At 35.2% G+C, this 23251-nt stretch overlaps 1 protein-coding gene across 1 annotated transcript; it reads left to right on the top strand.

Annotated features, from left to right (window-relative positions):
• The first annotated feature begins 1143 nt into the window (after window positions 1–1143).
• On the top strand, window positions 1144–15815 carry LOC117338551 (E3 ubiquitin-protein ligase TRIM71-like). Its single transcript, XM_033899908.1, has one exon. It carries the CDS (start codon window positions 1483–1485, stop codon window positions 3901–3903), a length of 2421 nt encoding a protein of 806 aa, XP_033755799.1. The 5' UTR covers window positions 1144–1482; the 3' UTR covers window positions 3904–15815.
• Window positions 15816–23251: the final 7436 nt, after the last annotated feature.

Raw genomic sequence — 23251 nt, forward strand, 5'->3', positions numbered from 1 at the left:
AATATCCAGGTTCTAAACGAGTCTGCTACACATTTTCAGTAACTACCGTGTTGACTCGGGATGAGGCAAACTGTATCGGTCAAGTTAAACTATGTAAAAAGGTTAATAAATCAGATACCTATGATAGCTGGTTATATCGGTTTCTGGTAAGATTTACTTAAATAATTAAACAATGATGTGCTTTCAGTTTTATATAAAAAGACGTTTGAACCGAGGAAAACAAAGTACACGTATGTATACATTTAATACTGCATAAGTTTGTTTTTAATCTTGTTTCCTTGTCTCTTAAATTCAGCACAAATTGAAAAATTGTAAAAACAATAATGAACTTTTAATTGAACGTAGTTTGATTTCGCATTAAAAACATGACTGTTAACCATTTGTCCCTGTCTATTTATGTTAATAATAATTTAAGGCTCAATAGTGTTTTCCGTTAGCTGTAGTGCTTACATCCATCATTATCATTCATTTCATGGTCTACATCTTTCAGCGCAAAATCAAAATAGATTTAAATTTTAATCGTCCGATCATGGTTATCTTAAATTTAAAACCAATATATTTCTTAATAACATGTCAGTGTCTTGTTTTAGAGTCTTAGGATATGTGTCTTATAAACGTAGATCTCGAGGTTAGAGCTGGTCACGACCTCATTTCGGACTCCAAACTGTTGATTTATGAGTGTTCACACGCCGTACACAGATGGAGTGCCTAAGGCTATGTCCAGCTATCGTAGCTACTCACGCAGAACCTTGCCAGCCCTGAACCATGGACATGAGTCCAGTAATGGACACATACCTATTACATAACACATGCCCGAGTGATCCCCACCCCGCCCCTTATTTGCGTTGTACAGGAAATCCTGCATTATTTTGCATTATTTTGATATATTAGGAGAAAGGGCAATAAAGCTTATGGTCTTCAGCATGCCACGTATAAAAATAGCAAAATAATGTTTTATAGATCGGTTCAAATAATACACTTTGTTATAAATATGTAGCACTTAGAACTGTGCGGGTCATTATGTAATTTCGGAAGTGACCACATGAATGAAAATGATAACAGGTGTGTCGTGTGATTTGATTGGCTGACGGAAATGAATGACAGCGTGGCAAAGTAGGTTAGAAACGCCCACTTATGATATTGGAAGATGGCGCCGTACAGAGGAAACGAGGACAACATTGCTCGTTTTGAGATGAGGTGCGTTTGTGCTTCGAATTACACACCCAAGTCGTGATTGATACGTAAGTTTACAACATTTTATATGACTTTCATTCACACTGACCTCCCAAAACTGTGTAGAAACATTAGAAGTTGACTATGACCTACTCTTAGCCGGAGAACTCCGTGGTTGGCAGGTTACCAACCTCGATCCCTTTCGAATGGTGCTCTGATACTCTCAGTTACGTACGCTAGAGACACGCAATGTAAGGATCAACTTTTTACGTTCGATTTAACCAATCTACCTCATGCTCTACCTCGCCGATGGCCGCATATGCCGACTCGATTGGGGAGCAGTTGGGATGCCCTCTCTGCCACAACCGATTTGACGACCCTCGAATATTGCCATGTCTCCATTCCTTTTGCAAGCGATGCCTTGAACAGGCCACACGGGACCAGGGTCCCTCCCCGTCTCAGCCAGGACAGGAGTTTTCGGGACCCCTAGAATGTCCGACATGTCACCAAGTCGTCCCCCTTAACTCTGGGGGGATCGACAGCTTGCCTTCCAACTTAATTGTGTCAAACATTTTTGACGTAATGGTATCAACACAACATGATTTAGAAGACTCCTCTATAGATTTGGAACGACAACGACCCATAACAGGTACGAAGTGGTGCAACTCGTGTGACGAGGGTAGCAAAGCAACGTGCGTTTGTAAAAACTGCAGCGAATACCTGTGTGATAACTGTGTACGGGCACATCAAAGAGTTAGGCTCACTAAAGATCACTTCATTGAACGTTTTTCGATGTTAAATCTACAATCAAGCAGCATTTTACATCTAGGTACAACATGCCAACCTCGACTGAGCTCACCATCAATGCAACAACAACAGCAGCAACAGGAATATCAACAACAAAAACAACAACAGCAACAAGCCATAGCTCACCCTGATCACCAGGACAGTTATTGTACTCGACATGAACATGGAATATTGCGTTTATACTGTGATACCTGTTCAAGGGCAATATGTGGTGATTGTACCATGAATGAGCATGTTGGACATAATTTCATATACCTTCAAGATGCAATAGATAATTCCAAAACAATAACATTGAAACTTCTCGCAGATGCCAAAGCAGGGATCAAAGCTCTTGAAGAAAGTATTGAGCTCACTCAGGGAATGGCCGAGCGTGTGGAAGTTAGAACTCAGGCAGTTACAACAGAAGTGAGAACTATCATTCACAGACACATGGCAGCGCTGGAAGAAAGAGAACGCGATTTATTGCGTCGTGTAGAAAAAATTCGCCAGGTCAAAGGAAAATCGTTACATATACAAGTTGATGATCTTAAACAGGGACTTTCTTCACTTATGCAAACAGTCAGTGAAGTTGAAAAACTTCTAAATACGGGTACACAGATTGATATACTCAAAACCAAAGACCAAATGGTTGCAGAAATGCAGAATGTTCGAAAATTGCGTGGTCACTTACAACCACATGAAGATGACTGTATCATGTTTACACCTCCAGATTTGGCATTGTATAATGCTATCGGCAAGATGGGAATAATCAGTAGTAGTGCATATGCACCGAATTGCATTGCTACTGGTGATGGGCTAAAGAAAGCTTTAAAAGGAAAAGTTTCACTTTTCATGATTCACACTAAAGATCATCATGGGGAGCCTCGCGTAATCGGTGGGGACCCAGTGGAGTGCATCATTCATAGTTCAGATGGTGCATTCTATCGGGCAGAAGTAATAGATCGACAAAATGGCACTTATGCAGTCACATATCGTCCACAACTAGAAGGACAGCATATCATATCAGTGACAATACATGGCAAACATATAGCAGAGAGCCCTTTCACTGTCAATATTCGCAGTGGACGTAACTACGCAACAATAGGACCAATGTTGTTCGAGTTCGGAGGGGAGGGAGAGGTAGAAGGAAAGCTGTGTCGACCCTGGGGCGTTTGTTGTGACCGTGATGGAAATGTTGTAATTGCAGACCGAAGCAACAATCGTATCCAAGTCTTCAACTCGGACGGCACATTTTGTCACAGGTTCGGAACCTCTGGTACACGAAATGGACAATTTGATCGCCCAGCAGGTGTCGCATGTGATAATCAAGGGCGAATAATTGTGGCAGACAAAGACAACCATAGAGTGCAGATTTTCACAATAGATGGGACATTTCTGTTGAAGTTTGGTGAAAAGGGGAATAAAAATGGCCAGTTCAATTACCCATGGGATGTAGCTGTCAATAGTGATGGCAAGATTCTGGTTTCCGACACCAGGAATCATCGAGTTCAACTTTTTTCACCAGATGGACAGTTTGTGAACAAATACGGGTTTGAAGGATCTCTTTGGAAGCATTTTGATTCACCACGTGGTGTGTGTTTCAACAACGAGGGTCATATGGTGGTTACCGATTTCAACAACCACCGACTTCTGGTAATCCACCCAGACTTCCAAACAGCTCGGTTTTTGGGAACTGAGGGTAGTGCAAATGGTCAATTTCTACGACCACAAGGCGTGGTGGTGGACCAAGAAGGGAACATCATTGTAGCTGATTCTAGGAATCATCGCATTCAGGTGTTCCAACCAAATGGCAATTTCCTGTGTAAATTTGGAACCCCTGGAGCAGGCCCAGGGCAGCTTGATCGTCCCTCTGGTCTGTGTGTCTCCCCAGAAGGCTATATTATTGTGGTGGACTTTGGAAACAATCGCTTACAGGTATTTTAAGAAATACTAAAAACTAAAGTGGTACATTGTACTGTGTCGTGGAGCTAGCTTCTACTCTTTAAGGGTATGCTTTTTGCATTGCTGCTCAGGTGTACAGTAACGTTTCATTATTTGCTAACTCAGGTTTTGTACTGCCAAAGGCAAACATAAAGCTCAGGGATAAAGTTAGTAGATTGTAGTATTACTAGTACTCTTGTCACATGCCATTGATTCTATGTGTTTTGTATAGTTTATTGGTAACGGAAACTGGAGATTATTTATTGGATTATTCAAAAGAAAAAAATATTTTCAGTTTTACATGTACTTTTCAAGGAACTGTGTTTTATATTTTACACATTTTCTCTTCCTCTTATTTTTCACTTTTTTTCCTTCAATACTGACTGTGTAATGCCTAGCATTGAATTGAATGTCTTGACAACACTCTCTATGCCAGAAAACTCAGTTTTTTTTATTATGGAATATTTTGGAGAGAGAAAAATTATAACAAATTACCTCCCCTTATTACATTTTTCTGACTACTACCTCATTGGTTTTGAATTATGTTGTCATGCTCCGTTTTCTAATCATGAAAAAATTCCATATTTTGTGGCAATAAATTTGTTTTTAGATAACTATAGATAGTCAGTTCTTTCGTAATCTTGGGTGAATATTATTCAGCACTTGCCACACACACTTCAAGAGTAGGAGGGATATTTTATATGTTGTTTACATAATTTTTTAACTGTATTCATTTCAATCTGCGACAGTTTGTATGGCAAGTAGACCTCTGGGACACAATTTGCCATAGGTGTTTGTTGGAGTTATAAACTCCGTGATAGAACCGAAAGGCCTTATGAATGTTAAAAAAGACATGCATTTCAGAGTAGTGATTTTTTTCATTCAATAGAGCAAAAAAATTGGCATATATTTATATATATATAATATTTATATATATAATTAGTATTAAAATTCAATATGAAACTTATCCATTTCCCATACATCGTTAATGTGTGATAGGATGTACACAATTTAGCTATATTTCAACCTGAGAAATAGACATTTATATATAAATATGTATGAGAAAAATAGAAACTATAGCTATGCCAATTAACAAGACCAACTGGATTCAGCATATTTGCCAATTTACATTATTTTTGCAATTTTTGTCCCAAATTTTAAAGTATATTTTAACGTAGTTAAGCTTTCACCTTGCACAAACATGAATATTATTGAAAGTGAACTCCACACAATTCTCAAATTTAAAATTATTTTCATGAAAACTCATCTAAAACATAACATTACATTTAATATGCTTCTTTAACATGAAAAACAATAGATTTTAGGTGCTTATCAATTTTAATATAGTGGCATAAAAGGGTAATTCATGTAAAAATTTGTATAAGGTTTCCCTGTTGGGAACCTCACTTGTGCTGCCATGTGGTAGAAATCCCCAATACTGATAATCAGTACATAGATCTAGTATACCTCTACACAATGGGCCCTGTGTGTACCAAGCCACTGGTCAGTTGTGACTGTGTAGTGGGCAGGCAGCCTGTTGCATAATACTTGACCAATGGTTTCAGGGCTTAGCAGCTAGGTCAGGTGACCAGGTAAACTGTGTTTATGAAAATGGTCAGTGCTTTATATTTATACAGTAAACATTTTCCTTATCAAACATTCATGTGCTTACAATTCCCTAGCAAATTGACTTTCATGATGAGAAAGGTACAACCTATATATATTCATGATAATTGTGTGGATAAAGTATTCTAATATTCAAGTGTAAGCTATAATAAAACAATTTTATTATTATACTTTGTCACCTATGCTCATCATCAGATCAATGTTTCTGAAGTAAATAGTGTACACAATATATGTACACCTGTTTTTAATGAAGTTAATCATGTTAACAGATGCTTGTATGCTTTTAAAAGTTTTTACTACAACACTGTTAGTAATGACGCACTAATCAGTTTAAGCTTTTGCTTGTGCTCTGTTTTTTATGAAATACCCAGTACAGTTAATCAATTAAATTTATTAAATGTTTATAAATAACTAACCAAAGTATATTATAATAAATGTCAGTATGATGGCCGTTTCCTCAATGCTCAAGATATTTACAAGTTATTTGCATCCATCAGTAATTAAAAAAAAAATCTTGGAAGATCCTCATACTCACCTGTATACACGATTCAGCTTTTATTTATGGTTTTAATTGAAAATGAGCCTCCAAAAAAAAGAGAAAATATACAGAAATTAAATGGCAGACACAACATAGAAGTAACGCAAAACTTTCGGGAAGCGTTCAATATCCAAAATTTTGTTTAAAATAAACTAGAACTGCCTGGGAAGCTTATTCGATTGAACACTGAGGTCAACTGTAATAAGATGTGCAGGAACTGTGTGTAAAAATCAATACCACGATACCTACAACCATGTACAGCTATGTCTATGTGGAGATGGCTCCATCAGCACCAGGCTGGGGACAAACCGTTTTACAGAATAACAGGAGATATTTTCTCAAACAGTTGTGTTATAAGGCAATGAAAGTTTTTAATCGCATCACCATTTATAAGGCTAAGTGTTGGAGATTGTTTGGAAATAAAGAATTCAATTTTCTGTTCTGTTGTATGGAATATTTAAGTATAAAGATTTTTTTATAGTTTTTCTTAAATTTTGCAAATATGTAGTTTGGGAAGAATGGAATACCTGATAAATAGGCTTGGGAAAAATATTTATAATGAAGTACACTGCAGTTATTAAAAGGTATTAAAATAAATTACTGCTATAGTCCTCACTCAGATTTATAAAATTAGGAGAAAGGATATTGTTTTTGTAATCTAAACAAATCTTCCTTGCTAAAGATGTGTAATTGCTGTATAATCTAAAGATATGCTACCATTTGATGACTTTTGAAGATTATTTGTTGAGACTTATAAACGGATATGTATTGATAGGGAATATTTTCTCATGATGGAAAAAATTGATATGGAAAAATGGGGTTTTATAACTCTACAACAAATGTGCATGTCACACCTACGCATTTTGTACATGCTCCAATATATGTACATATGATTCTGGTATTGATAATATACTGCTGGTATTGATAACAGAGATCTGTATACTTTACTAGCTATGTATAGTACATAAACACACACACATACTTGGTGTGTGAGTGTGTATGTGCTAGGTCAGGAAACACAGGTCATTCTGCTGTTGACCTCTAGATCTACCACAGCAAAATTCCCCTGTAGGGTACACATACCATGCCTGGTCAGCCCAGTGGACACTGGCCACCACTATAGTTAACAGAGGCTTAGTCCACCATTGGGTCATCTGATAGTCTATTGACTCACTCTAGTTCCAGCTAGGATATTGACAATGGGATTATTTCACTTTAGACAAATTTGGTTTTAGTTGAAAAGCAACTTAAAAAAAATATTCACACATGATGGGACAGTGCATAACCTACAGCTACATATCAGTTATGTCTTTGATTTTGAGAAAGTTTTTCAGACCAGGAACTAATAATATATATATATCCTTATTTCAGACACAAGTTTGGATGAGAATTCTGAACATATAGAAAAATTGTCAATTAGTTAGTTTTGATTTTGCTAGTGGGTAACTATTGAATTAAAGTTGTAGGTAACTGACTTACATCATCGCATCTTCAAAGTCTGTAGATTAAATCTACATAGTGTAGCGGGACTGGACTGGGTCGATCATCGGTGACCAGCTGGTAGCTCAATTGGTAGAGCATCTGGCTAGTGTTCGTAGGTCCCGGGTTCGAACCCCGGTCTGGACGCTACATTTTCTCCTCTCCTGTTACAATAGCATTAGCTGTGTATATATCGTGAGCTGTTGAGGACGATTCCTCCATAGTTATATATATATGCACATTATTTTGTCATTGATAATGGCTACATATATTTCCTAGTATAAAGCAGTCTTCGTATGCTGTAAGTATCGGAAACTAGAGCACTCATGCTGTCATACCCCTGTTATTATCCATACCGTAACTTGTGTATTTCAAAGCTTTCTGATTGTGATTAAAATCAAGTAAATGCACCGGTGAGAGTCAGTTACCATGTAAGGGGTGGCGTAGTATATTCATATATGTAAGTAATGTTATTGATTTTTGTGGATTTTGTTTCATCGTCAAATGGCTGTTGAATTGAGCATTATGTCTTTCTGAGGGTTCAAAACTAAATAGCAGTACCATATGTAGGGTGGAGTAAAATGAGGCTATGCCTTACATACTGATGTATTGTCTAACCCTGGAGTTGCTACTGTCGTGTTATAGACATGTTGTATTTGTATATAACCTTGCAGAGGTGTTCATCTTGTTGATTTTTCATTTGAGGAAACATTGGTAGATTGTTTTGCTTAGGCATAAAGAGACATTTCTTCATGTAATTGATTTCTTTATTTTCAAGAGGAAATTTGATTAGCTTTGATTTTCAGATTGTAAAATGCTTCTTCTCTGTTGTTTGAACTACCACTTGTATTATTCTGGTTTGGAAATCATATTTGAAATGAAAATCCGTAAGATTTGGTCTCAAAAATCAAAGTTAAACAAATTGTTTGTAAAATATCTTCAAGTATATACCAAAGGTGACATTCACAGAACAAGAGCTAATTTAAGAATATTTCTTTTTTACCTGAAGAAATCAAAACATTCAGTAATATGTTGTTTAAATTTTTTGTAAAAGATTTGCATTGAATTCTTTGTTAATTTACTTTTTATAAATTAATTTTCCCGACTATTCGCTTACATCCAAATTGATGAAATTTTACATATTTCTGAAGAATTTAAAATTTTCCCAGCATTGGTAATTTATATGATCATCTATAATACTCTATTTATCAAATTCATTTTATTTTATTTAACAACTTAACTTAACAACTTCATTATGTTAAAAAAAGTGCGGTTTATGATTTGGCGCAAAAAGATATGGACGAATTAACTAATGTAAGAAACTGAGAAGCATTAGATTATCAAAATGGAATGAAAAGTAAAGGAAAATAATTGAAAAAAACCGTAAATTAACATAGAACCTACAGGGTTTTCTTAACCATTTTGTATGCTTTTGTATGGAAAAATGAAAAAGTGGTTAGGATTTGATTGAGAGTAGGGGATTTGTCATGTCATTAAATGAAGATAAAGGAATGGAGGAAATGTTTGTAATGATCTTGTGATATCTACTTCTCTTGTCTTCCTGAATGGGATAGCTGGCATCCCTGTGTGTTAATATAGATATATACGATGTGTTACAAATTATACCAAAGTTTTATACTGGGAAATTCATAGCCAAACCAGTATTTTACATTTAACTCTATCTTATACGATTTTACACATAACACCATTTTATACACGACACCATTGATATCTATCCCATCAGTAACACCACGGCCGTCTTATAACACCACCTTACATGGTTTTACACATAACACCATTTTATACACGACACCATTGATATCTATCCCATCAGTAACACCACATCCGTCTTATAACACCACCTTACATGGTTTTATACATAACACCATCTTATACGATTTTACACAGAACACCATTTTATACACGACACCATTGATATCTATCCCATCAGTAACACCACGGCCGTCTTATAACACCACCTTACATGGTTTTATACATAACACCATCTTATACGATTTTACACATAACACCATTTTATACACGGCACCATTGATATCTATCCCATCAGTAACACCATGGCCGTCTTATAACACCACCTTACATGGTTTTATACATAACACCATTTTATACATGACACCATCGATATCTCAAAACAATTTTATCAATAACATCATGTTATACCATTTTAAGCATAACACAATGCAAATAACACCATTTTTACACTATGACCACACCATTCACTATATATATGCTGCACATGTATAAAACTAATATTCTTCTACAGAGGAAATAAAAGTAAATGTTTTATGTTCAATTTCGAAAAAATAAATCACCCTTTATTCAACAAACGGGAATCACTAAGAATATTTATTTTTCAATATTGTTTCAGTAGGAGTGTACATGTTTATATACCACACTGGACAATTTCTAATTGGGAAAGAAATTGAAAAGTGTATCAATATGATGAAGACAGAACACTTTGACGTTTTAACGTAGCACAGTTGCTGCTTGTTCATATATATGTTGATGTAAATATAAAAGTTTTGTACATAGCTGGTTGTTATGTTGGACAGGCTTATAAGTAACTGTGAAAACCAAAATCTACCTCAGATTCTTTTGTTTCCTTATTTTTGGAGCATGTAGCATTACTATATATAGTGTGTAGGTTTGTATATGTCTGATCTAGATGTCTAGTATCATAAATGTTAGTCCATGTACCCCGATAGATATTCACGATTACTGTTTTATGGTGTGTTGATACTAAGGTAAATATGGTAATGAGTGTAAGGTACTGCAAATATGCTTGTGTTGTACTGGTACGTGTGTACCTGGATAAAGGTATGTTGTTTATTCACAAACCAAGCTTTTTTACCCCTCATTCACGCATCTTCTGATCTTCCTAAATGTTACCTGTGTTATACATGGGAAGATAAAATTGTTGTGACTCTTACCTCAACACTTTTTAAATTTGAGTAGTATTGTTACATTATTGGTCGTGGTTATCTGAACATAAAATCCAAATTTATTAATATTAGGGTTAATTTGTAATGTTATGCTGACTTTAAAATGAAATAAGAGTTAGTGAAAAAGATTTTCTATCAATCTAGTTTGAAATGTATTACCTGTGATTTCAAAGTTGAAAGTAATTTAAAACAAAATTAATTAAAAAAAAATGTTTTTGAGAAATATTGGGATCAAATAACATTTAGAGCCTATATAAATATGCTCCTGTAATCCTTAAAATGTTCAAACAAAAACAAAAAACCCTCCAAAACCCCCCCCCAAAAAATCATGCAAAAGAAAAACAACAACAAAAAAACAAACAAAAAACATTTGAAGTAATTTTGTATCTTTTAAGAATTATACATGTATTTCAGAACCTTATTTTTAGCTAAATGATTCTCATAATTTCTTGGAATGCTTCTGACAACTAACATTTTTTCCCCTCACATATAACAGCAGTCTTGTTTAGATGTATTTCCAAATTCAGGTTTCATTCTTTGTTACGGAAACAATGCAAAAGAGCAGATTGATCTCCAGATACTTTTACCTCAGACAACTAAGGGGATATTTTATTGAACCTTATTTTAACGGGCAATTGTGTGATTTTAACCGATATACAATGTATACCAGGTACATACTGTGAACATTTCATTTTAATCTATAGAAATCTTAAGCTTCAGCAACTGCATGAACATTGCTGAGGAGGTGAAGAAACAATGCTAAAGCTTAAAGCTACTTTACATATGTTTTTAATGATGTTGATGTGAAGAGACAAAATGATTTGCAAATTAATATGTTTTGTATATATAAATATATATATATATATGCGGGTTTACATGTAGGGAGTAGTAGATCATATCCATGTTTATATTTCATCGCTTCACCAGATACACAGATTTTAAAGTCGTGAACATTTGTGCTTTTTCTAGTCTGTGGTGTTAAAAAAGAACATCACTATATAAATTATTAATGGACATGTGTTTTAGCATATTGGTGAAAAAATAATCATGTTTGAAAAAATCACAATTTCACTGCTAAATTGTGTGAAAATTGATGATCACAGAGGTCATTTATTAGCGGACTTGTTTGCTGTCATAATGTTGTAATACCATAAAAATTAACTGCTCATTTAAAATGAAAATTGCGTTTCTTTCCCCTGGCTGCTTGTAGCTGACATGCTTGCAGCATGCATGTCGCAACCTGCGTTAACTTGATGTCAAATTTTATCATTTAATTACTACACACTTTTTTTGTCGTAACTTAAAACATTAGTGTTAAGAGACCAAAAAAATGTTGGAGGGTCGATTAGACCCATAGAATTGTGGTGGAGCGGTGAGACGGATTGACTGCAGTTTCCATTAAAGTGACAAGGGAGGCTGATGATAACAGGCGTGTTATTGGCAGCCCACAGTTCCAGGATTGGGGAGGCTGGCAAATTAGCAAAATCGAAAAAAAAAAAAAAAATCGAAAAAATCTTAATATTATTATTTCAATATTTGAAGAAATGAATGTCTGTTTCAATTTAAATTTGATGTATATTGTTTTAATAGGTTCATTTATTTTAAAATTTAATTGTTTCAAATCTTTTTAAAATCAATTCGCACCAGTGACTATAATGGAAGCTCCGGTTCTAGTAATGAATACTTATCCTTAAACAGAAGTAATAATAGCTCTCAAAATTTAAAAATATTTATAGGTATAAAAAAAATCATGAAAACCTTATCAAATCAGCTGGGGATCAGGAGAATACACAAGTGACTTAAGTGTTTTATTCTTTGTGCCTGAACTTTTCAGTGCTTCACTGGTAATGTCACATTCTCTAGACAATAATATGTTATTAATTCCTATTAATGTATTACCGGTAATGTTGCCAGCTTTGATGAGGGTGATATGTTTATTACAGCAGCTGTGATCCTATTAGCCTGTGTAGAATGTAGACCATTGTTTATCCTGTTTTATTGTATGTGAAAAAAAATTGTATTATTCTGACTTTTTAAGACCTGATAGGAATAGTATAGCTATGTTTCATTTATAGAACTTGTTTAGTTTGATAGTGTTAGTATTTAGCACTGGTTCTTTAATACTTTCCATCTTTTTGTTTGCATTGGCATGTTAAAGTTTCAGATATAAGCACGGGTTTTACTTTATTTCAAATATTTTTTTTTCATTTATTTCATCGGCATGTATCTGTTAATTAATATTTCATCCAGAGTATCACTGTAGCGCTAATATCATTGCATGTACACTAATTTTAGATAGAAATTAATTTTGTGATATTACTCTTTGAGCCAACCTCAATTTTTAACAATGTTTGTTATTTTTGATAAATATGACAGAAAATTATCAGATTGAAATTTTCTCACAGATGGTTTCTGGAGGTGGTGTTTAGGTACATTTTTAACATCTAAAGCACTGCTACAGACATTTCCCAAGATATGTTAAATTTTGGCGATGTCCCCAGCAGTCTATAGGTAGACAGCATCCTGCTACCCCCTAAACCAGTAATAGACTTGCCAATTTCACAGGAATGATGAGTCTTATCATGGAATTGGAGGGTAGAGGTTGGAATTGAAAAAAAAAATCCATAATGCTTACTCACAGTATACATGTAAATTTACCAGCCAAAAACGTGCATAAGGAATATGGCTGCAGGGAGATCTGGCTTCTGATTGGATAATGATAAGGAAACCACTTGCCCTTATTTGGTATGGCGATAACAGTTAAAACAGGAAAGATGGACTGAAATTTCACTGTCTGTTCAAAATCTGTTCAATTGTCTGTTCAAAAGCAGTAAAATAGAATAGATAAACTGTAGAATTACTTTTGTCTGTTTAAAAACAAGACTAATACATTAGACTTATGTTCCTCTTTCCATCTCTAATGCATGCTTACTGTGGCATGGTTGTATACAAACATGTGTACATACAGCAAACAGTTCCTCTGTTGTAAGTTTACTAATATAAGTATAATTATAGATTTGTATAAAAATTGAAGTAGCTAACTAGCCCAGTTATATGTAAGGTTGCCTATGTATGTGTTTTAAATGAGCATTTTTGAGTGATGGTTAATGTTTGGAGTAGTGTATACCTGTAGTATATCGACACAAGTGTTAGAACAATAGGTTACATACATGTATTGATCCTACCCATGAATTCTTAACACAGTTACCCAGCAACTAATGCAGAATGTATCAGATTGATATTTAAAATTTTATATCAGAAGAAAAATCAGACTACAACATTTGTATTCTGTTAATCCTTGTTCGATTTGTAAAGATATGCTTGAAAAGCTACTATTTCTAGTGATGTTTTGAACAAAAAATTTTCAGTTTTGGACTTCGAGTCTTTGTGTTTCGGACTTTTGACATTCTGAGACCTACCACTCTTTTGATAATGAGATTCAATAATATTTTGAAAATGTCGAAGTTAAGTTCTTCCCTGAAAAGGTCCTAGATTAGTGCTAAAAAAAATTCAGATGGGTCAAAGATAATAGCTCGGGGCGAATTCATTATTTCTAACTTGTGTAGGCAAATGGGAATTTACGTAACTGATTAAGTTTGATTTCCAGCATTATGTTAGAAACTCTTGTTTTTGTCATTAAAACGGGTATAAACTCTTACGAATGTTAATTTTATTAGTCAGTTCTTTGATGTTATCCCAGTCATTTTAACCATGTATTAATCAACCTGCTTGAAGCACCTGTTATAAAAAAAATGGTGACATAAGTATGATAACCTATTACCTCCTCGCATAGATGTATATGTCTGGGTAGACATTATAACTGGTGTGTGTATTATATATATAAGCATTGTTAAATGTTACCTAGTTTCTTGTTAAAAACTTCATATTGCGCATTTCAACAAATTATAACTCAGGCAGCGGCGTGTGTTGATGAAGGTATCGCCAAAAATATGTGTGTATATTTCAGTTAATGTCCATTGCTTGTGAAATGCTTCAAGGGTTGCATTTTGCAGTCAAATGCCATAGTGTTTGCATTGATTTTTTATATACATATTTTTTCTTTTTATTCTATAGTGTACTGTTTCTTGTTTGGTCAAAGACCGCTTTGCATGCATGTTTTGTGCAGGAAAGTGTATAACTCCGCTCAGAGCGGTGTGTACTGCCATTTGAAAATATTTTGGAGAAAGAAACAGCAATTTTTTTTGCGAATAAACCACCAATGTTCTTCTTTTGCTTGAAAAGCATTGATTGTACATGTATTTGTACTAAAAGCTTAGCTGAAATAATATACCCAGTGAGAACTTGCTTGTTAAAAAGTTGATGTGTAATTTGTTTGTGAGTAGCTTGCAGATAGTGTTATTTGTTTCATCATTCTTCCCTCTCTTGCAAATCTCAACATTCATTTGTTGTAATTTTTAAAATGGAAGCAAAATCTTCAAATTTTGAATTAAAAGACCAAAATATTAAAGAAAATCCCATGTTATTTTATTCCTTAGTATTACGATTTGGACATCAATTATGTTGTGATAAAAAAGTCAAAATAACTGAATGGCTGAATTTATATTTGAGAATTTAAAATTTAGAAAGAATAACCAGCGCAATTTTTGTTGGATTTTTTAAAGCCATAATTTTACATCACAAGCACATAAAAGAAAAACCAGAAGTGGAAAAAATCACTTTAAAAAATTGATATGTGCTTTTTGTATAATGCATGTGCTATCATAAAAATGAAAAACACAATATGGAGTGCTCATCAGAAATTTGCAAAGCAAAGACATATACATGCCATAATCACTAAGGATTTTTTAATTTATTTTAAATAAAATGATTTTTTCTTTTCAAAAAAACAATCTTCTGTAAGTTCTGTATTGTATAAAAGTGATAGCTAGAGTAACAAAAAAAAATCATATTTCTCAATCCACTTTTACTTCTGTCAATTTATTTTTTGGTTGAAAGAAAACATAAATATTTTGATGTAAGAAAGATGTTCTTGTTTGCTGATATAAATGGGCTGATCCCCATGGACAGAGAATGGTGCTGGTTTTGATGTTGTTGTGATGCCCCTTCTCTACAAGAGACTAGCAAAGGTGAAATCACTTGTAAGGTTGCAAACCATAAACCAAGCAATGTCATTGTGTTTTGGATCCAGAGCTACATTATTAGTGTTCTGTTGTGTGTACCTCCGGATCTTTTTGTCCTTATTAATACCCTAAGCTGACTGTTATAAACACTGTTTTGTCTGTCTTTATCTGTCACTGTGCAATTGTCACATAAAAAAAAATGTTTGAAAATAAATCCTCTTTCCTGAACTGCTTTCTTCTGGTTTTATGTTTAAGTTTTTTCCGCACCTTAAATAAAGGACTTGCAACGTGTTGTCAATTAAATGTTTAAGACATACGTACGTACGTCTGATGGAAACTTCTCCAGATTATTGATACAATGGAAAGATCTTTCAGAATGCATTGTTAGCTCACACGACACAAAGTGCCAGTGAGCTTATATGGTATGGTGCATGGGTGAGATGTCTGTCGTCTGTTTATCCCCAACTTTTAACTTCTTCTAGAAAACTATAAGCAACTTGGAACTGATATTTGACCAGGAGGTATATGTGAAAGAGTACATTAATGTTTCCCTGTATAAAGACTTAATTTCAAGGTCACAGCGGTCAAATATATTAAAAACTTGAAGAATCTTCTCAGAGGCCTGATATGTTGCCAACAAGTACCTAGGATGGAGTGGTCTTTTCCTCATATAATGACCTTGACCTATTTTCAAGGTCAGGAGCCAATAAGTTAAAAATTAATTTGCAAATCTTCTCCGGATCTAAAAGACACAGGGTACACATTTTGGCCAATAGGTTTGTGTTATGGTCTGATATGGAATTTCCTCATATCAATGACCTTGAGCTGTTTTCAAAGTCACAGTGGTCAGATTTGTTAAAAACACCAATGATCTTTTCAGGTTACGAATGACTCGCATTCATATTAGATTTATCCAGCAGGTAACAAGGATTGAGAGCTAAACATTTCAGCAGCCAAGTGATCTGAGCCTGTTTTCAAGGTCATCAGTATTTTTGTAAAACATTAAATGTGACCATGTATACTCTACTACACCTGATCAGCAACATCCTTCACATTGCTATGTGTAATGGGTTAAAAGTCATGATCCATGGAGTGATTTGACATATTTTCATAAAAACTTCAAATGTCAAGTTCACAGTTGCATTGAAAACCTAGAAATGACTGAATGTCATAAGAATTATCTCACAAAATCTCACCAGAAACATTGGTGTTAACATTTTTTGGGAAAATGTCAAAAATTGATGTCAAGGTCAGAGATTCATTAGAATATTAGAATGTCTAATTATCTTAGGAACACTTCATGCTATGTTTATGTACCGGGTATGTTATCCATTGGCAAATTTCTAGTGACTAAGGCTTTTATAACAAAATTGTTTTGACCTGAATTGACACGGCCATTTGTTTTGATATTACGATGTCAGTGCTTTCTTTCGACAATAATCTATGTCGGTAATTTATTTTGGTCTGCATTGACGTCAGTGTTTTGTTTTGACATATATCGACGTCAGTGTTTTTTTTTTTTACACAAATTGACGTCAGTGTTTTGTTTTGACCTGTATTGATGTCAGTGTTTTGTTTTGACCTGTATTGACGTCAGTGTTTTGTTTTGACCTGTATTGACGTCAGTGTTTTGTTTTGACCTGTATTGACGTCAGTGTTTTGTTTTGACTTGTACGTGTATTAACGTCAGTGTTTTGTTTTGACTTATACGTGTATTGACGTCAGTGTTTTGTTTTGACCTGTATTGACGTCGGTGTTTTGTTTTGATCTGTATTGCTTCAGTGTTTTGTTTTGACCTGTATTGACGTCAGTGTTTTGTTTTGACCTGTATTGACGTCAATGTTTTGTTTGACCTGTATTGACGTCAATGTTTTTTTTTACATAAATTGACGTCAGTGTTTTGTTTTGACCTGTTTTGACGTCAGTGTTTTGTTTTGACTTCGTACGTCAGTGTTTTGTTTTGACCTGTATTGACGTCAGTGTTTTGGTTTGACTTATACGTGTATTGACGTCAGTGTTTTGTTTTGACCTGTAATGACGTCAGTGTTTTGTTTAGATCTGTATTGACGTCAGTGTTTTGTTTTGACATATATTGACGTCAGTGTTTTGTTTTGACCTGTATTGACGTCAATGTTTTGTTTTGACCTGTATTGACGTCAATATTTGTTTTGACATAAATTGACGTCAGTGTTTTGTTTTGACCTGTTTTGACGTCAGTGTTTTGTTTTGACCTGTATTGACGTCAATGTTTTGTTTGACCTGTATTGACGTCAGTGTTTTGTTTGACCTGTAATGACGTCAGTGTTTTGTTTGACCTGTAATGACGTCGGTGTTTTGTTTTGACCTGTATTGACGTCGGTGTTTTGTTTTGACCTGTATTGACGTCAGTGTTTTGTTTGACCTGTATTGACGTCAGTGTTTTGTTTTGACCTGTATTGACCTCAATGTTTTGTTTTGACCTGTATTGACGTCAGTGTTTTGTTTGACCTATATTGACGTCAGTGTTTTGTTTGACCTGTATTGACGTCAATGTTTTGTTTTGACCTGTTTGACGTCGGTGTTTTGTTTTGACCTGTATTGACGTCAGTGTTTTGTTTTGACCTGTATTGACGTCAGTGTTTTGTTTTGACCTGTAATGACGTCAGTGTTTTGTTTTGACCTGTATTGACGCCAGTGTTTTGTTTTAACCTGTATTGACGTCAGTGTTTTGTTTGACCTGTATTGACGTCAGTGTTTTGTTTTGACCTGTATTGACGTCAGTGTTTTGTTTGACCTGTATTGACGTCAGTGTTTTGTTTTGACCTGTATTGACGTCAGTGTTTTGTTTTGACCTGTATTGACGTCAGTGTTTTGTTTTGACCTGTATTGACGTCAGTGTTTTGTTTTGACCTGTATTGACGTCAGTGTTTTGTTTGACCTATATTGACGTCAGTGTTTTGTTTTGACCTGTAATGACGTCAGTGTTTTGTTTTGACCTGTTTGACGTCGGTGTTTTGTTTTGACCTGTATTGACGTCAGTGTTTTGTTTTGACCTGTATTGACGTCAGTGTTTTGTTTTGACCTGTAATGACGTCAGTGTTTTGTTTTGACCTGTATTGACGTCAGTGTTTTGTTTTGACCTGTATTGACGTCAGTGTTTTGTTTTGACCTGTATTGACGTCAGTGTTTTGTTTTGACCTGTATTGACGTCAGTGTTTTGTTTTGACCTGTAATTGACGTCAGTGTTTTGTTTTGACCTGTATTGACGTCAGTGTTTTGTTTTGACCTATATTGACGCCAGTGTTTTGTTTTGACCTGTATTGACGTCAGTGTTTTGTTTTGACCTGTATTGACGTCAGTGTTTTGTTTTGACCTGTATTGACGTCAGTGTTTTGTTTTGACCTGTATTGACGTCAGTGTTTTGTTTGACCTGTATTGACGTCAGTGTTTTGTTTTGACCTGTATTGACGTCAGTGTTTTGTTTTGACCTGTATTGACGTCAGTGTTTTGTTTTGACCTGTATTGACGTCAGTGTTTTGTTTTGACCTGTATTGACGTCAGTGTTTTGTTTTGACCTGTATGACGTCAGTGTTTTGTTTTGACCTGTATTGACGTCAGTGTTTTGTTTTGACCTGTATTGACGTCCAGTGTTTTGTTTTGACCTGTATTGACGTCAGTGTTTTGTTTTGACCTGTATTGACGTCAGTGTTTTGTTTGACCTGTATTGACGTCAGTGTTTTGTTTTGACCTGTATTGACGTCAGTGTTTTGTTTTGACCTGTATTGACGTCAGTGTTTTGTTTTGACCTGTATTGACGTCAGTGTTTTGTTTTGACCTGTAATGACGTCAGTGTTTTGTTTTGACCTGTATTGACGTCAGTGTTTTGTTTTGACCTGTATTGACGTCAGTGTTTTGTTTTGACCTGTATTGACGTCAGTGTTTTGTTTTGATCTGTATTGACGTCAGTGTTTTGTTTTGACCTGTATTGACGTCAGTGTTTTGTTTTGACCTGTATTGACGTCAATGTTTTGTTTGACCTGTATTGACGTCAATGTTTTTTTTTACATAAATTGACGTCAGTGTTTTGTTTTGACCTGTTTTGACGTCAGTGTTTTGTTTTGACCTGTAGTACGTCAGTGTTTTGTTTTGACCTGTATTGACGTCAGTGTTTTGGTTTGACTTATACGTGTATTGACGTCAGTGTTTTGTTTTGACCTGTATTGACGTCAGTGTTTTGTTTTGACCTGTATTGACGTCAGTGTTTTGTTTTGACCTGTAATGACGTCAGTGTTTTGTTTTGACCTGTATTGACGTCAGTGTTTTGTTTTGACCTGTATTGACGTCAGTGTTTTGTTTTGACCTGTATTGACGTCAGTGTTTTGTTTTGACCTGTAATGACGTCAGTGTTTTGTTTTGACCTATATTGACCGCGGTGTTTTGTTTTGTCATGTCGGTGCTCGAAGGACAAGTAAGCTTATGCTCTGGCGAGGCACCTGTTGTCCGTCTGACGTCAACGTTTACTTCCCAGTAACAAATTTAAGAGGCTCGTGCCATGATTAAGTAAAATCTGTGTAAATTTATCACCGCGACTTATTTACTAATGGTGTTCTTCGACGTCAGTGCATTTTTCTTTTTACATGAATTGACATCAAATCTTTATTTTTGACGAGAAATAATTTATTTATACATTTTGTATTAACTTAAATTCTGAAAAAAACCTGTTACAATATGAAATTTATCATCATATATTTAATTGATTTTGGGAACAATTCAGGAGAAATGTCCCTAGGTCAGAGCTAAAATCGGTACAGCGGCGGAGCAGGAAGCTGGGGTGGCGTGTTCGATCCCTGGTAGACTGCCTTTCCCGTTACAACTATCAAATAGATTAGATTGTAGAATCTGAACCAGGCACGCTGAAATGGTGTCGGGTAGAGAGATGTATGTTTTAATTCAAGTGACATGTACTTGTAGATTATTGAACATCCCTGGCCTATATACATGTAAGGGCGTCGATCCTTTGAGTATTGATGCATGGCTCTACTGTATTGACCTGGCAGACAGTATGTGTAAATGATCATTTACTGTTTAATAACAAATCCTGAGTAAGTCACCCTTGCCAACTGTGGAAAATATGGATCAGCTACTTTTGGAAAATCTGTAACATATGATACACTACCTTGTCACCTTGAAGATCAATGATGCAGGCACTTTGGGCCTCTTTATATGTGTTAAGTTCAAAGGAAAATGTGTTGTGTTTCCTGTGTTTGTGTATTTCACTGTCCACGTGTTGTGTATTCAACAATTTCTGTGTTCTTATATTCCACTATATCTCTATCCTATTTTGTATGTCTAATGTAAGACGTTTCAGAATTAAATTTTAAATATTTAACATGATATGTTAACCAGTAGGTAAAACATCTCATTTTTAACAGGCTTTCTATCGATCCTTATTTAATACTCGACCAGAGATTCATTGTGTACACGGATAGAAATTGTTGAATTTTAGGCCATGTATAACATAAACCCGGGATGTGTTAGCTATAAAAAAGTAACGCGTGGAATTTGTCTTAGTATTTTGCTTCCAGCCACTAACCTCATCTCGATATGGTCACAGTCGTGAAGTGTTACTCCCGTCCCAGACTGTCACAGTCCGGAAGTGTTACTCCCGTCCAAGACTGTCACAGACCGGAAGTGTTACTACCGTCCCAGACTGTCACAGTCCGAAAGTGTTACTTCCGTCCCAGACTGTCAAAGTCCGGAAGTGTTAATACCGTCACAGACTATCACAGTCCGGAAGTGTTAATACCGTCCCAGACTGTCATAGACCGGAAGTGTTACTCCCGTCCCAGACTGTCAAAGTCCGGAAGTGTTAATACCGTCACAGACTATCACAGTCCGGAAGTGTTACTCCCGTCCAAGACTGTCACAGACCGGAAGTGTTACTCCCGTCCCAGACTGTCACAGCCCGGAAGTGTTAATACCGTCCCAGACTGTCACAGCCCGGAAGTGTTAATACCGTCCCAGACTATCACAGTCCGAAAGTGTTACTACCGTCCCAGACTGTCACAGACCGGAAGTGTTACTACCGTCCCAGACTGTCACAGACCGGAAGTGTTACTCCCGTCCCAGACTGTCACAGACCGGAAGTGTTAATACCGTCCCAGACTGTCACAGACCGGAAGTGTTACTCCCGTCCGAGACTGTCACAGCCCGGAAGTGTTAATACCGTCCCAGACTGTCACAGCCCGGAAGTGTTAATACCGTCCCAGACTATCACAGTCCGAAAGTGTTACTACCGTCCCAGACTGTCACAGACCGGAAGTGTTACTACCGTCCCAGACTGTCACAGTCCGAAAGTGTTACTTCCGTCCCAGACTGTCACAGACCGGAAGTGTTACTCCCGTCCCAGACTGTCACAGACCGGAAGTGTTACTCCCGTCGCAGACTTGCATGCAGGCGACGTTATCCCCTACATTTGTTTCTGTGTTACGTCACAATTTAGAACGATTATGTAATACACGTGTATGTAAATACGTTTATATAATATAATTACATGTATGTATGAAAATGGTTTAACATCTTTATACACATGGAAAGTAATATATTTTGGCTTGTAAAACACGAGTCTAAATAGCCTTAACGATCTAATGTTGTGGAAAATTCAATTGTGGATTTTGTAATTTCATGTTGACCACTTGATCTCGCGTGAGGGATGACGCCGATCCGAGACAGATAAACACTATTTGGAATCTTTGTCAGTATTCTATCAGAAATCTACAGACACCGTGTCTGTGCGACTCGCGTCTTGATCGGATTTTGAACACATACACCTATATTTTGTTAATATAAAAACAAATGATAAAAATACATTTTCTATATCCCTTTAGCGAAAATCTCCCGCCCAGTGGTCGGCGGTGACGTCATTGATAAGGTTTAGAAGCCACGAGTGCATATGAACTGAAACAAGCAACAGAAGTAAAAATATATAAACACAAAAAAGCATTGTGGATATCATTTAAAAATATATAAACACAAAATAGCACTATGGTTATCATATAAAAATATATAAACCAAAAATAGCACTATGGTTATCATATAAAAATATATAAACACAAAATAGCACTATGGTTATCATATAAAAATATATAAACACAAAATAGCACTATGGTTATCATATAAAAATATATAAACACAAAATAGCACTATGGTTATCATATAAAAATATATAAACACAAAATAGCACTATGGTTATCATATAAAAATATATAAACCCAAAATAGCACTATGGTTATCATATAAAAATATATAAACACAAAATAGCACTATGGTTATCATATAAAAAAATATATAAAAATATATAAACACAAAATAGCACTATGGTTATCATATAAAAATATATAAACAAAAAATAGCACTATGGTTATCATATAAAAATATATAAACCCAAAATAGCACTATGGTTATCATATAAAAATATATAAACCCAAAATAGCACTATGGTTATCATATAAAAATATATAAACACAAAATAGCACTGTGGATAGCATATTAAACATATTGTAAAAGGCCGTTTGGTGCATTGTTTGGACGCACGTACTGTTCACAACCTGATATATTGGGAATCTTGAACGCATGAAATTATACTATTGGTAATTTAATTTTGGACACTTTGGCCTAAAGCCATA

The sequence above is a fragment of the Pecten maximus genome, chromosome 11 (genome assembly GCF_902652985.1).
Source record: "Pecten maximus chromosome 11, xPecMax1.1, whole genome shotgun sequence".
NCBI lineage: Eukaryota > Metazoa > Mollusca > Bivalvia > Pectinida > Pectinidae > Pecten > Pecten maximus.